We start from the raw sequence: 16168 nt of genomic DNA on the forward strand, positions 1-16168 counted from the left end.
TTATTTACAACTACTCAACTATATACAGTAAATTAATTTCTGAAAAGGTACAAAAACGTGTTTATAAAACAAGATAATCGGTATAAAAAGAAGTCATTATTATCATGCCTTGGTTTATGCTAAAAAAAACCCAGCATAAATATACATTTAACAATAATATCCCACATCTGACACTGTGCTGAGACTCTCTAAAGAAAACACAAACATACAAATATAGCAAGGATATAAAATATATATTAAACAAATACAATATAAGAAGTAAAGAGCAACAAAAAATACACGTACATGTAACCTATATGTTGTGTTCATATTGTTAATTAATATTATCTACAGTGCAGAGTTTATTTCAAGTGTATATTACTGTATATAGCTATTATTTACAGCACCGCTGTGACAAAGACACATTAAGAAATTGGTAAACCTTTTGAAATGTTTACACTTATTCTCAAAATCATTTTTCATGCAATGTGACAGTTCGTGGTAAAGAAAAGTTAGTTTGGAAAATATCAAAGTTGTTAAAGATAATCACACTTATTTACAAAACCTTATCTTTAAAAAAATCCAGATCTTGCAACAGGACTTCATCATTTAAATCCAGGCAAAACATCTGATATTTGAAGCTTGAGGCATGAAGTCAAACATATAAACTGTGAATACAGCTCAAAAATGTAACTTTATGATGGGATTTGTTTGTGCAGTAACACCAAGTAGCTGTTGCCTCTCATTAGGAGTCAGTACCTAACTATGTGTGCAGGCTTGCCAAACTGAAACCGACCTACGCTGAAAAAAGATTAAAATGTAAAACACGTTTCACAACTAATCATACGGTTCTTTTTCAACTCATATTTTGCTGATGAGAAGCCAGTTTTCTGTCAAATTCACTGACTACATTTGTTGAACAGATTCGATGCTGTTTATGTTGTTGAAGTGACGTGTTGTATAACACCATTTTACTTGTTAGACACGGTAAATTGAGATACATTTGCAATGAAATGTCTAAATGTCTCCAACAAACTGATTTCTCTATATTGTGCCCGACAGCTGTGTGGAACACGTACTTTGGGTTTTGAAAAGTCAGGATGTTTGCCAGTGTTCTTGTTAAATTCAATGTAATAAATAGGATTTACAGTACATTTTAACACACTTCGCTGTTAGATTAACACTTTCTGTAGATGTTTCCATTTGATATGTATGAAAGTGATAAATGTTACTCTGAAAGTGTTAAATTAGCATTTTCTAATTTGCTATGCGTCTCCCATCTGCTCTGCCACGCTCTCCATCAGCTGAGTGTGAATCTCCTGGAAGCTCGGCCTTTCCTTGGCGTTTCTCCTCCAGCAGCTCAGCATCAGGTCGCTGTAGACTCCATCAGGACAGCAGAGAGGCTTCGGCAGGTACACCTGGGAGCATAAAACCATCAGCATCAGTGGGTTAGAAAAGTATCACTCAAAAGGCATATTGGAGATTCCCCAAACACGTGAAGAAGATGATGGGATTTGGCCATCAGGGACAACATAATGTCAGGTGAAAACACAACACCTTTCATCCTGCTGAGAACACCATTCCCACTCTGAAGCATGGCAGTGGCAGCATCATGCTGTGGGAATGTTTTTCATCAGCATGAACAGCCTTTTATTTTACATTTGAAAACATGAGAGCTGAAACCTACTATCAACAGTACAAAGAGTGTGTATCATGCAGTCTGAACTCAGGATGTGTAGGCTCCACCTGCTCAAAGCTCACCTGCTTGCCCTGGTTCCGGAAGAACTCGCCCGTGTTTTCAATGACCTGCTCGTCGGAGAGCTGGGAGTACGGCTGCTCCTTACACAGAGTCAGGATTTCCCACAGAGTCACTCCGAACGCCCACACATCGCTGGCCATGGTGAATTTACCCTGAGAGGAAAAAAAATCCCCCAAAACAACAAGATTACTGCCAACCAAACCCATTTTATAATCAGAGTAGTAGACTTAAAGATTACCACTCGAGATTGCTTTGGGGTAAGTGGTCTTAGTAAAAAAAAGATCTAATGTGGAACCATAATCTGATGCCATTTTCTATCCTAAACATTTGTGGAGTTACACCATCGACAACCTTCTGTGTACTATCTTACAGATGGACAGATAGGTATAATCTAGGGAACAAAGAGTTTGACATTTCAAAGTTGTTATTTTACTCAGATGTCAAGCTAGAGCATAGACGATGTTTTAACATAGGGGTCACCTATGTCCTTAACCTTTGACCCCATGACCTTGAAATCAACAGGAACCATCCTTGACCCTTGAGGGGTCCAGCTGTGCAGTTTCGCATTTCTGTATTCAAGGGTTATCAGTTTAGAGCTTGGACGAAAACGTCCCATCTTAGGATGGGTGTATAAAAACAACAAAAACGGATTAAATGCTGACAGAAACCACCACTCACAAACAAAATGCTACAGTTATAACCTTACTGAACTTTAAGTTTAAGTTTTTAGACACAATAAAGGAATACTTGGGCCATTTCAAAATGGAGGTAAACTTGTATTAAACACAACCAGGGACCAATGTACTGATGTAATAAAAGTAGATTGTCCCATGTTCTCCCTTCTCTTACCAGGAGGATGCTCTCCCATGACATCCAGCGAATGGGCAGCACTGCTCTGCCCTGAATCCGGTAATAATCCCCTCTGTAGAGGTTCCGGCTCATGCCGAAATCGGCAATCTTGATGGTGTAGTTCTTCCCCACCAGGCAGTTACGAGTCGCCAGGTCACGGTGGACAAAGTTGAGAGAGGACAAGTACTTCATCCCAGAAGCGATCTGCACCGCCATGCCAATCAGCTGAGTGTAACTACAAAACAGGAAGTCACAGGACGGACAAAATTCACACTGCACTCACAGAAAATGCATATTTCTCAGGTTGAAGTCCTACCTGATCATATCCATCCTCTCTTCCTGACCTGTCTTGTCTTTATCAGTGGTCTCTTTCAGTCTGAGGCCACCCAGGAACTGATTCAAGTCTCCGTTTTCCATGTACTCTGTGATCATGCACAGAGGATCTTTGTCCACGCACACCGCCAGCAGGCGGACGATGTTAGGGTCCCTCAGGCGAGACATGATTCGTATCTCCTTCAGGAAGTCGTTCCTGCAGCACATGGATGATAAACGGTTATCAATCGGACTTCACGACTGAATGAACAGAGCTGCTCAGCCAGCTGCCTTTTACCTGGCATTCTTGTTCGCATCTTCACGCAGTTTTTTCACAGCTACGAGCAGAGACTCTTGGTTCCCTTCAGCTGACAATTCCTCATCCAAGAAGTCCCTCAGGCCCTCAGCCTCACACAAGTGTACCTGTGTGGAGAAGCAGTCCATCATCCACTTGGCACCACTTACTGTACAACCTCCGTTTTAGCACTTTTAATCTCACAGTCTAGTGGTTTTGCCACACACTGAGCTCTGTGATTGATTTTATTTTTAAAATATTCCCCTCAAAGTGACACCAAGCGAGTGATGACAACAACAGAAAGGGTTCATTATAAACAAACAGGGCTGGAAAAAACCCCCCAAAGTGATCATACTTCTCCAAACTGGCCCTCTCCCAGCTTCTCCTTGAAGGTGAGCTTCTCTCTGGGAAACTCCCTCATGGATGAGTCTGCTCCTGTAATCAGACTCATGTTGACAGCTGTGATGGAGTACGTGCTGCTGTCTGAGGACTCCTGCAGACTGATGATGTCTGCCTCTGCGTAGTGCGGAGCGCTGTCTGAACCACCGGCTGCTCTGCAGGAGGCGCCACACTCTGGAAGACAAACAAGCAGCTTTCAGGACCTGAAGCGTTAGTTGACCTCCAAGCAAAGCCGTGAGAAGTAAGGGTGCGAAGGGTGCTGCAGCCTCTGATTTATGTCAGAGGACATGTGTGTCCAAATATATACTTAAAGAATGAGAATAAAACAGATTTCCATAGGCTGCATATGTCGAAATTCCACTAATATTAGATATTATTCAGTTTTGTGACTCTAGTACGTAAATTAAAACTATTACTGTATATCTGTGCACAAAATTTAAAAAGGCAGATTAGCATTAGATCATGACTGCAATTTTATAGATAATGTCTGCCCAACATATGCATCATATTTTGAATGTCCATATTGACATGAGACAACATGCACTGGCGGGTTTTTCTTATGGTTAACATGAACGAAACAAATAGTTAAAAAAGTGTGCAGTTCACTGCATGTATTTATGTGATGACTCACTGAGATCGCTTCAATTCCATTACAACCATGGTGCTTTTTGTCTTTTTATGCTACTTTTAGCTTAGCTGATTTTAGCTTTTAGCTGTGGTTTAGCCAACTTTAACTTGCAGCTACTGTTTAGGTCGTTTTAGCTTTTAGCTACAGTTTTGCTCATTTTATAATTTTAGCTGTGGTTTAGCTAATTTTACCTACTGTTTAGTTAATTTTATGTTTTGGCTACAATTTATCCAACTTTAGCTTGCAGGTAGTGTTTTGCTAATTAAGATTCTAGCTACTGTTTAGCAAATTTTAGCTTTCAACTACAGTTTTGGTGGTTTCAGCCTTGTAGCTGTGGTTTAGCTCATTTTAGCTTTTAGCTGTTGTTCAGATAATTTTAGCCTTGAGCTATAGTTTTGCTGATTTTAGCCTTTAACTACTTTTTTTCATTTTAGCTTCTGTTCTGCTGATTTGAATCTTCAGTTTCAGCACTCAGAGGGTCTGCAGCTGGTCCTATGATCCGCCTCTGATGGTTGTACTCAGCTTCATGCTCACAGCCCCCCTAAAGGAAACACTTTTCCATGGCGCTGCCTCAGTTTACCGAGGTGTTCGCTGGACTGGGCAAACTCGGGCAGTTTTCGGATGAGGCGAGAAGGCTCCTGGTAGTCGGCACGGAGGGGGTAGACCCTCTCATACATGGAGGTGGAGCCGCCCACGCTGGACAGGGAGGAGTGATGGAGGGAGAAGGCCTGGGTCTGCACGGCCAGACGGGCCGTCAGCTCATCATCCAACAAGCGGCGAGACGCCTACAGAGAGAGCGTTGGTGATGGGTCAGAATCGGTTCAAACACGAACACCTCACAGGGTTGCCATGTCTGGATATAATCCCCAAAACTCAACTTAATGCAGATTTGGATTTGATTCTGCGTACGGGCAAAAGGTCAATCCAAGCTCGTTAAACAGCTTTTAAAAACACATACAAAAAAACAATTAAACCAAACTAGAAACAACAATTCTAAATAATTTGGAGCTTACTTTTGTAATAATCTAAACAGACAAAATACCAGTTCAGCTAAATGTTGTTTTGATGGAAAAACTGTAAGAGAATTAAAAAAAACCTGAGTGAAGCTGCTGCCCATGGCTCATTAGGACCACCATGTAAATCAGAGCTTTAACATGTTTATTTTTTCTTAATCTCGGTTATTTTTATTCTTCTTATTTAGTTTGTTTAAAAATGTCAGCATTTTGTCAGCTTAGATCAGTGGTTCTTAAAGCTGGGGTGGGGACCCCAGTGTGAGTCATGAAACACCAAGTGGGAATCCTTAGATCATCTCCAAATATCAACTTACATTTAAAAAACACTTGTTTATGTCATCTTTTCTCTATCACTTTGACAAAAGACAAAAACAGCATTCATAAATGATTAAACAATAATGTGGATGTTAAGACTGTAATCATGCAGATGTTTTATTGGGTTATTAGTAGGTTTTGTATATTTAAACCGGCGAGAGCTTTCATTTTGTAGGTCAGGAGCTAAAATGCTTGGGAACCACACATCTTAGATTATTAGATTATTATAAAATTAAATTCCAAAAAACTACCAGACTTGATGGAGGAAAGTTGAGGGATGTTGGAATTTTGGGCAGAAGTTGCATTGTTTCCCTTCATAATTTCTTTCTACTTTATTTTATTCTTTTTGTGTCTTCCTTAATGACAGATCATTTTCTGATTTATCAGAATATTTTATATATATATTTTTTGTCAGTAGATTATTGTCTTTGTGAGAGTACGCAGCTCAGTGCGTACTCCTCTGTCCAATAACTCAGCTTGACCTGATCAGATGAGTCCAATTCTAAAATAATATTACTGATATATAAAAAAAAAAGTATTCTCACCTTTTCAAGCATCTTTAGCCAGACCTGCCTCCACAGTATGATGACTATGATGGTCGATAGGATGGCTATAATAGCCACCAAGCAGCCAATCAGGATCCTCGTACTGCTGTCATCCACTTTGTGAGTGGGGTCATCTACTAAAAAGACATTATTATGGTATACTTGCACAGTGCTCTTTGTGTTTGATGACAAATGAACTGAGAAGCCTTCATGAGCAGTAGGCTCAGAGACTGCCAGCAGGGGGCAGTGTTTGATCAGAAAACATTTTCTTTGCTTAGCTTTAAAAGTAAACTGCTAACCTGGCGGTGTGTTTGCAGGGGGTCCCTGTTTGTGAGACAGCAGTGATGTGTTGTAAACTGCAGAGCCTGTGAGACAAAAAGGGAGGAAAAAATAAAACCAAGAAGCAAACATCCAACCAAGTCTGCTCCAGCCCAGTCAACATGGTGGCAATATGGTGTGGAATTAAAGGCTTTAAGGCAGTGGTGTCCAATCTTGGTCCTGGAGGGCCACTATCCTGCATGTTTTAGATGTTTCTCTGCTTTGAAACACCTGATTTGAATGACTGAGTGATTATCAGGCTTCTGCAGAATTCAAAGACCCGCTGAAAAGCAGGGAAACATCTAAAACATGCAGGATAGAGGCCCTCCAGGACCAGGATTGGACACCACTGCTTTAAGGGGTTTCTACCTGACTGGAAGGCCACCTCACTGAACAGCATCCACTGATCGCCGAAGTGAAAACGACACTTGATGCTCCTGGCTGTTCGGTCCCTGAGGGGCACCGGGACAAAATGAGCGCCGTGGCTCATGTCGTCACCAGGCGGCCTGAAAGTGACGGGGTCAGCCTCCCAATCAGACCCTGACCTGAAGTAACACGTGACCTGTCTGAACACCCTCACTCCACGGCTCACCATGTTGTTGCAGTGAACCTGTGGGAGAGGAAACGGGTTTTTGGTTCAAATGTTGGGAGTCCTCGATGAGCAAGCACCACCGTGTAACTCCAGTGACACAAAGCTATTTCACTTTGGTCTTAGCTGCGTTTGGACTAGCTATTAGCTGATCAGTCCTGTCAGAATTAAACTTTTTATCCAAACTGTGGTTCTACAAAGAGCTATCTGCAACAGGTAAGATATTAACTGTTCATAACACAGAATCTCATGTATGAAACACCCCGCCTTGAGAACTATTGCTCAATACTACCTTAAAAAGTACACAAAGCTTTGTCTCTGCTGAGTTAAAATATAACAAGAGGTTTCTATCCCTATGCAGGTTGCTGCAGCACAAAATTTATGTACTTGGCCAGAATGCCGCAGCACTTTATTCAACACGGTGTCAGCTCAGCAGGTTTAAAAATAATCCATTGTTTCACTTTTACGCTGCCGAATAACTCCACCACCCCACCCACCCACATGGAGTTCGTACCTTCATGGAGGTGAAGTTCCGGATGTGGTCAAAGTCAAAGATCATCTCTACGTAACCTTTGGGGAAAGTCTTGTTGCTCCATCCCACATAGTCGTATCCAGGCCACACACCGTGAATGTGGCTGTGCAGAAAATCATCCAAACCCCACGTGCCGTCTGTCAGCTGGCCGAGGCCCTTTGTCAGTCTGCTGGAGGGATTTTTGGTCAAGAGACAGAAATTAGCGCATTCCTTTCTTTCATTCTGGACAATAAGAACCACTGTGGCTGAAAAATAAACTTGATGAATGCACTATTGGCTTCTCTGGCTCGTCAAAAAGTCCAACCTCTCAGCTAATGTGCCGTCATACACAGAGTCGTTAAAGAAGACATCCAGGCCTCTGTAGATCATTTGGTGTCCATCTGGAATGCTATAAGACATCAGACCATCTGTAGAGGGCACGCAAAATGAACATTTTGGACTCGTTTTTGTGTCCTCATACAATACTGTGCACTCGAACAACATTTTCAGCAAAGAGTAAAAAACAAAAATAGACAAAAAACTCCAAGGAGTTCTGACTAACCCAGCCATTCACAGCCGTAGAGCTCCACTCTCATGCACACGATCATGGAGGGGTCAGTGATGGGCATGAAGCGGACGAAATGAGCCACGATGGGCGGCTCGAGATCCTTCAGCACCGCGTCGTAGGCGTTCTTGTTGCCCTCGATGACCTGGCAGAGGACAGGAAGCAGGGATGGTTGAATTAGCGTGACGTGTGTCTTTAATGAAGACATCCATTAAAGAACAAAGGTAAACTCTGTTGATGATTAGTTTGGACACTCACTGACGAAAGAAGTAACGGAATGGTCCAATTTAGATTTAATTTGGTCCACATGCAATTTGAAGATGAGCATGTATAGTAACTGATGGGATTTGTCAAAGCTCACATTATTCCTCAGTGGTAACTTTTGATTTTACGGTTTTGTTTTCCCACTTTTTAATTTTTATTCTTTTACCAGCAAAGAATGCACCATTTTTGTCCTTTAGTGAAAAAATAACTCAAACGACTTCAATAAGTGAAAAAAAAAAGACTCCATCACTGAAAATGTGGCTTAAAATCCCAATGATGTGCACTTATAAAAAAAAAATATGTGAAAAACATTTTATTTGTACTTTCAAAAACTGAAAACACACAACCCTGACATTTCCTGAGGGTTCCAAAGGTTTGTCATTTAAGAAGTTGCTCATATTTGTAGAAAAATCATTAAAATCCTATTCTTACCAATAAATGATCCACCATCTTAGTCTCACCTGACCCCACCCCTGACTTTTATCTTTCACATAAAATGTCCTGCTTGTCTTTTATTTTAATTTTTTGGCGCAGATTAAAACGGTAAATCTTCTGAATCTGTCCTGTTGCTGTAAGGAGCCAGACAAAAGTATTAAATTTATGGTAACAGAACAAAGGTCTTGCCTGACAATAAGTCAAACATCACCGGAAAAGTATCTTAGTCTATAATGCTTAGACATAAATTAGATGCTTCCAGCCGTCCTATCCTAACCTTTCTGCCAATCTCCTTATAATGGATAAAAATGTATAATGTATATTTACTGTTTCTCAGAATGAAGGGCTGAAACTTCTCACTTTCAAGTTTTATATATTTATTTTCTATGTTTTTCATTGTGACTAGAAAAACTGAATTTCTAATTAGAGTCGGTTACATTTTTCCCCTCTCAGGATAATATGCTTCAAGGGTTGTTGACTAAAATTTGTGCCTGAATTTACATAACTCGAAGCTCTCCGACTGATCTCAAATGAAGGAGCCGAGGGGCTCGCTCAGCCCTTTGAATGTAGTTGCTTTGAAGACAGAGCTGCAGATTTTGTGGTTGGAAACTCAGTTGTGTTTGTGTTTTGGTCCTACGACAAACGTATGCAGCCAATAACCGATGTTTCATTTTGTATTAAAATTTCTAAAATGTGAAATGCCACATTGTTTTTCTTGACGTATTCTGCCTCCACAAGGTGCTCTCATGCGCCCTCATCACTCTCCATACGTCTGCAGCATGCTCGCACAATGTTCCTACCACGTTTGCTCACAAATGCACCACGCCCTGGCTGTGTAGGAGGAAACAGCACTTAGCAGCCTGACAGGATGCAGCAGAATCTTGAGTACATCCACCCTTTTTCATCCAGTAGGCCTGACCATAATTAGAACAAGTGCTTCTTGTTGTGTGTCCAAAAGTTGTCCAGTTGAACATGGCGCAGTTTGTATTGGTGCGCACAGAGTGTGGTTTAGTTGTTGGAGTTGCGTGGTGTCATGTGCGCACTTCAGTAACTTACACGAAGTGCAGCTTGGGGTTGTAGGGTTGATAGGGTTGTAGCTTAGCCTTGGGGCCAGCCCTGACAACTGATCCGCGTTGATTTGCACGGCTATGGTTCGAATTATTGAAGGTGAGAGGGTGAATGACCCGTCCTTACTGACACTCCAAACCTCTCCCATTATTCGGGCATTTAACAAGTAGAAATAATTTGGGTAATCCTAACTGACTTCAAACAGGAAAGGTTTAGTCTGATTTAATGTCAGACATTGAGAAAAAAATGGTTCTGTGCCTTTTTATACAGTGGCTGGAAACATCTGGTTTCAACTGTATGTAATAGGCAGCAAAGCAAAGAAAACATTTGCCTGGCTCCGCAAGCCTTGAATTTGACCACGTTTTCTCAAAAAAGAATGAAATACTCTGCAATAGTCCTTAATCATAAAACAATGGCTAGCATTAGTCCTTGGTAAAATGAATGTCCACAGTGTTGCGTTGTCTCTGACATGTTTAGAGTTTCTCTGTATTCAGAATGACGTTCTAAACTTCAGAAACAGTGTGGAAAGGGCAAAATAAATGTGTTGTAAAAAGCTTAAATGACTGTCACTTGTTGTTTCCTGTATGTGTAGTGTTTTTGCTTGAAGTGACCATTCTTACTTGTGATTACTGCATATCTGCACTATATGGGAGTAAGAGTTGTTCTCTGATTGTCACGGTAAAGTTCAAACTCTGCCTGCCACCACACTCCACCCATATGTTGCCATCCCAACAATAAGTCAACATATCTTCACTAAAGATATTTCTGCATGCTCAAAACGCTCCATAACTTATACTTCCTTGAAGCCCTCGCCAAAACCAAAACCTCGTCGTAGTGAGGTCATCATCCAGTGTAAAGAGGATCTACGTAATCTACTGAAACAGAGGTACGACGAAGCAGAGTGTCTGTATGAGTGCAGCGTTTTTGAAAATTCCCTGTGTTACATTTATGACTGCCTGCATTGTTTTTGTCAATTCATCAACTGTTCTCATAGTTTGGAAAAATCCATCTTTTATCTGACAAAGGCTCTAAAAACTAAAGACAAAAGATTTTAGGGTTCTGGGTCTCGTTGTTCTATTTATTCCTACGCTTTGTTGCAGATCTGACTGAAATTCTGTTTGCACATTTGCAAAAAGCAGATGTGCAGTTTGCAGATGTGCTCACCTGCCTTCCGCTCCTGTCTCGCCAGCCCACCCAGTTCTTGCCGTCACGACTGTACTTGATTCTGTACCTTTGGGCAAACTCGTTCCCCATGCCGTTGGCATGGCGACCTTGCGTGCCCACCAGCGTGATGAAGTGCAGTGAGCGCAGGTCCACCTGGAGGTACTCTCTGAAATCGTCGGGCTCTGACACGATGTCAGGACACCAGGCCCCATCACCGTCCCCGTTGTCAGAGTCGAGTCTGCAGGAGAGCGAGAGGAAAAGAGGAGGGAGGGCACAGAGTTCACTCTGCAGGCTGATTGATGATGTGTCAGCCTTGCTGAAAGGCAAATCAAGTAGAGGTGAGGTAATAAAATCAAAGTTGCCTTCCAAATCTTGCAGCAGTAGACTCAGACCACTGACTGGAAGCAGAGATGTCCTCATCCTGAATCTGCCCACTGCTCATACCCAGAGGATAGCGGCACGTTTCTGTAAACACACAAGGATTCACAGATAAACATGGGTAAAAAAAAAGAAATACTAAATGTGTTTTTGCATGTGGGCGTAAGGGAGTAAAGGCTTCCATGTGCCATTTCTTTCCCCCTTTTCATATATTTGCAGGCTAATTGGTCAGGCTCATCCCTCCCCCCCAACTCCTTTTTCCTGCAGCCCTGAAAGGCCTCTAAAGCCAAACAGAGGCATCAGTGTGTAGGTGCCAGTCTAAGCAAAATGAAAAGGGAGGGTCCACTGAGCTGCCCACTCTTTACTTTTCATGTGTTTTCATGATGTATACCACTGGGATGTGAGGAAATCATCATGACTGACAATAGAAGAAACTTTGGAGTGACAATATAATTTACAGAACAACTTTGCGGTGATCTGTGCTCTTTCCATAGAGTTTCTTTTTTTATTAAAGCTGCCCGTGCACGGACATTGAACCACCCTTATTACTATTTTTTGGTTTTCATCACATTGTTTTATTCACGGCTTTAGAAAAAAATGACAATCAAATGTACAGTTTGTTTAGAAACACTGTGCTGGGACTGTAGGAGTACACTATACAACACAAAATTTGCAAAATATTTCTAAATAGACATGTTTTTTTTGCAAAACAAGTGAGGAAACTCAGCCCTCTTTGGAGCTGTACAACACAGACGTGCTTCTCAGTAGAAACATCGTCAAAGATTACAGGGTCACAGAAGGTTGGACTTTACGTAACTGAACTGGTATTTTGATGTTTTTTTTTAAAAAGTTTTTACAAAACTGCAGTTTAAGTTTTATGAATTTGAGAGATTTTACCTCAGAATGCTTAACTGACAGGATAATAATGTCACACATTTAACCCTCTCAGGCTCAAATTAAGTTTAGTAACAGGAAATCAGATATGTTGTTGCAACGCCTGCCTTGAGAGGGTTAACATTTCTGAGCTAGTGATGCTAGGACTCCCGGCTTTCTCCCAAATCAGTGCAGAGTGGGCACATCCAAACTCCCATTGACTTCCATTGTACCTGAACTCAGATTTTCCTCTTCAAAACTGAAGTGAAGGGTCTTTTTACCTTGTCATATCTCCAACAAAATCACTTTAGGGACATAAAAACCGATGTGCGACAACTAGATACTTTTATTCTTTAGGAATTTTTCCTAAACAACTTATAGTTTTTTGAAGTTTACTTCTTTGTTTCTGTTTCTGTCTGCCTGTCTTTTAGGAGTGCAGTCAAGGAGTGAGAGACACAGGTGTGGGGGTTACCATGGTGACCCTAATGAGCCACTGGCAGCAGCTTTAACATTTCTTCTGATCCTCTTCTACAGATTATACATCAAAACATTGGCTTCTTTTCACCTTAGATTATTACAAAATGAAGTTCAAAGTTACTATTAGCTGCATCGGCACCTATTTCTAGTTTCTACTATTGTTTTCTGTTTCTTATAGAATATTTGTGTTTTACTCAGAATTCCACAAAAAATCCTCTCATGAACTTTTAGGACGCAGATGAACAAACAGGCCTTTGACTGCTCAGATGAGTGCATGTGTATGAGTGTGTGTGTCCGTGTTTCTTATACCTACAACTCCAAACCTTCTACCGTTTTTTTGCCCCCCTGCTTGTGAAAGGTCTGCTTGTTCGGAAGATGTTTGCTTTCTGACCATTAGGTAAACCACGCACACGCACACACACACACACACACACACACACACACACACACACACACACACACACACACACACACACACACACACACACACACACACACACACATACACACTAACAAACACATCATGCATTCTGAGCCCACCCACCTAAATGTTGGATCAACAAGCTAATTCCTCAAACTCATAAAGAAAGTTATTTTAACGTATAATGTCATATTCTAAAATGTTTGTTTTCTTCTGCTGTAACCTCTCATTGGATAAAGCTAATCTTATGGATTTATAAGCTGCTGATTGTTGTGTGCAGCGATCAGGGTGAACAAGTTCAGTCAAACTTTTCTTTGTTTAAAGCCGGTCAGCTTCAGGAACATAATAGTCTACCTGGGTTGACTTGGGCTTTGATGGAAACAGTCAGCAGGATGAAGAGGACAAGGTGTGGGACCAGTTTGACCTCAGAGATCTTCATCTCTTCTCACCAAACTGCTCTCCTGAAAGACAAACCGTGGAGAAGCAAAACAACTTGACATATCACCTTTTTAAATCTTAGATTTCTGTGGCAAAAGCCCGTCTTATAACAAGATTTCTGCTAAAAAGAATCTTAAAATGAACAAAAGACAGATTAAAGGTTCTAAAAGCTAAGTTTAATAGTGGCATCCTGCTGTTGCAAATCTAAATACTCACCTGAAATTTATAGCACTATGAAAGTCTGGCATATATATATATACCTCTGACACAGCATACTCAACCATTCAATTACTATCATTACCATTAAATGTGGTGCACTGACATAAAAAAGTAGTGCAGAGAGCATTGTGATTCCAAAAATAAACCCAAATGGAGCCCAAATGATAAGTCTTGATGAACAATGTCCTGTTTGAACAGGAGAGCTTTTAAATCAATTTGGTCCCCAGACTCACACAAACTACCAGTACTTTGTTGGCAACTTTAAGAAATAAATGAATTTTACTTACGTTTATGAGTTCTTCTCTCCTTATTACGAAAATAATCGGTTTCTGACAGTATTCCACATCTTCCCCTGGCCTCCTCTTTGGAAGTTATTTCTAGAAATGGAAAGAGGCTCAGGGAGAAGAGGAAGAGGAGGAGGAGGAGGAGAGGGAGGAAATGCAGGCTAATGTAAGAGTCGTCCTGTCTGGAGGAAAGAAACAGAGAAAATACCACACTTTGGGCCCATGAGGTGAGGCCAGAATACCACGACTCTACCTGATCCATGAATGGTTCCAGTTATGACCCAGAGACGGGAGAGCCGCAGTGTGTGTGTGGCTTCCTACAAAAGCTACTGACCAAAATATGGACTGGAGTTCATTTCCCTGAAGAGAAATACTTGCTGAAGTGAACATGGAAAAAAACGAGAAGAAAGAAAGAAAGAAAGCCAGGCCATCACAAAACAATTAAAATCACAATGAACACTCAGGCCGTTAGGAGAACAGGAACAGAAGCCTGCCGCTACTAAAACAGGAAGAATAATAAAGTTTTGTGGTTGTCACTCCAAAGAAAAGCTGGTTCTGCTTTGATGTCACGTTAGTTTTCCATATTTATTCAGCTGCTGTCAGGGCATGAATCCTTGACACTAAATTAAACAGACTGGCATAGCTGTCGTTTGGGTGTTTTGTTACATTTAATAAAATGTAAAAGCCAGAAAAATAACTCTCCTATGAAGCAAAATACTTTTAAAAATTAGAAGTTCATCCTGGTCTTATTAATAATGACTTGCGCATTTTTTTTTAATCATACAAAGTTAGCGTCTGTGTTCTTTCTGTCAAAGGTTATGCTCATCTACACACACACTAAAAACTGCTGGGTTATTTTGATAACTCAGTTGTTGGGTTAAAGCTGTTGGGTCAAAGGTTGGATTGGTTTGTCTGAATATTTTGGATCAAAAAGTTATGAACAGCTTTCCTTACTGATCTGATCTATCCTTAAACTAACCATGCCAGTTCGGCAGAATCACTAACTTCTCTACTGGTGTGAATTCCTAATTAAACTTAGCTTTCTAAACCTAAAATACCAACATTCTTGCGTGCTTAATAACCTCCAAACCTAGGCCCCAATCTCAAAAGATTCTTGTATTTACATAATTTACAACCAAATATGTTTTCCATAAAGGAATAAAGGTTAAAAGTTGTTTCAAAATATTCCTTTGTTAAATCATCTTGCATGAAGCTTCACTTAAAGTTCATTGTGATATTGTTATTCCTCAGACTACATTTATGCCACGGTACAGGTAATTCTCTTCAGTCTTCCTAAAGACCAAACCAAGGGATAAACAAAGCCATGTACTATATAAACCAGTCATTTTATATTCTCAGGTGTTTTATTCCACCCCGAGCAGAACACAGAGATATATGACGGGGATTCAGCAGAAGGTGAGCAGAACGTCACGGGCTATTCTTCTTTCTAATCAAGCAAATAAAAGTAGAGGCCAACTGCTGGAAGCCGCCCACTATGTGTGTCAGCAGCTGCATCAGCAGAGCTGCAGGATGTCGTGGCTGGATGTGGGCGGGTAATGGCTGATATTATTCATATTTTCCAGCTCTTCTGCTTACACCAAGCTACTGCCGCCTGCAGACATGCTGTGTTTAATGGGAGCTGACCCTGTATAATGAGCACAGCTGGTGGAGCTCTAATGATAACAGAGAGCCATCACCCTCACAAAGGACTTTCTGCATCTCATTTTCTTAAGCAACACGAAAGAAGAAAACACCTTGAAAAGGTCAGCCCAGGAGCCGATGCTGCCCATTGTTCCATCCGTGACACATTTCAGTTCAGATCAACCCGCGATACGTTTCAGTAATTTGTAAGGCGCATCAAAAATACTCCACACAGCACGACCGCAGATGGTATTTGAGAAAGGGCATTTAATTCCACAGGGGAAGGGGAAACATCGAAGTAAGTGCTCTTTCCTTTTTAGCGCGATTCTTGTGAGGAGACATAACCTTGGAGAAAAAATGTGGGAGACGGACAGAAAGAGCGAAAGAAGGGAAGGGAAAGAGGCGACGAGCTTCATTCAGGAAACAGGG

General features: G+C 41.1%; 1 protein-coding gene across 4 annotated transcripts; it reads right to left on the reverse strand.

Moving 5' to 3' along the window:
• Positions 1-2: 2 nt before the first annotated feature.
• Positions 3-14381, reverse strand: LOC108238249 (discoidin domain-containing receptor 2). Of its 4 annotated transcripts, none has more exons than XM_037972994.1 (17): positions 14102-14381; positions 13512-13618; positions 11371-11473; positions 11009-11246; positions 8075-8222; positions 7838-7940; positions 7516-7699; positions 6782-7022; positions 6394-6459; positions 6095-6228; positions 4802-5006; positions 3550-3767; positions 3198-3322; positions 2904-3116; positions 2588-2822; positions 1741-1890; positions 3-1397 (listed from the first exon to the last, which is right to left on the reverse strand). In XM_037972994.1, the coding sequence occupies exons 2-17, from the start codon at positions 13594-13596 to the stop codon at positions 1245-1247; spliced, it is 2601 nt and encodes an 866-aa protein (XP_037828922.1). In that variant the 5' UTR covers positions 13597-13618; positions 14102-14381; the 3' UTR covers positions 3-1244. The 4 variants fall into 4 exon arrangements, with proteins under 4 accessions (XP_037828922.1, XP_037828921.1, XP_037828920.1 ...); XM_037972993.1 differs by having other exon boundaries at positions 6095-6231; XM_037972992.1 differs by having other exon boundaries at positions 7516-7702; positions 14102-14380.
• Between the last annotated feature and the right edge of the window lie 1787 nt (positions 14382-16168).

Source organism: Kryptolebias marmoratus, linkage group LG20 (assembly GCF_001649575.2).
Source record: "Kryptolebias marmoratus isolate JLee-2015 linkage group LG20, ASM164957v2, whole genome shotgun sequence".
Taxonomy (NCBI): domain Eukaryota; kingdom Metazoa; phylum Chordata; class Actinopteri; order Cyprinodontiformes; family Rivulidae; genus Kryptolebias; species Kryptolebias marmoratus.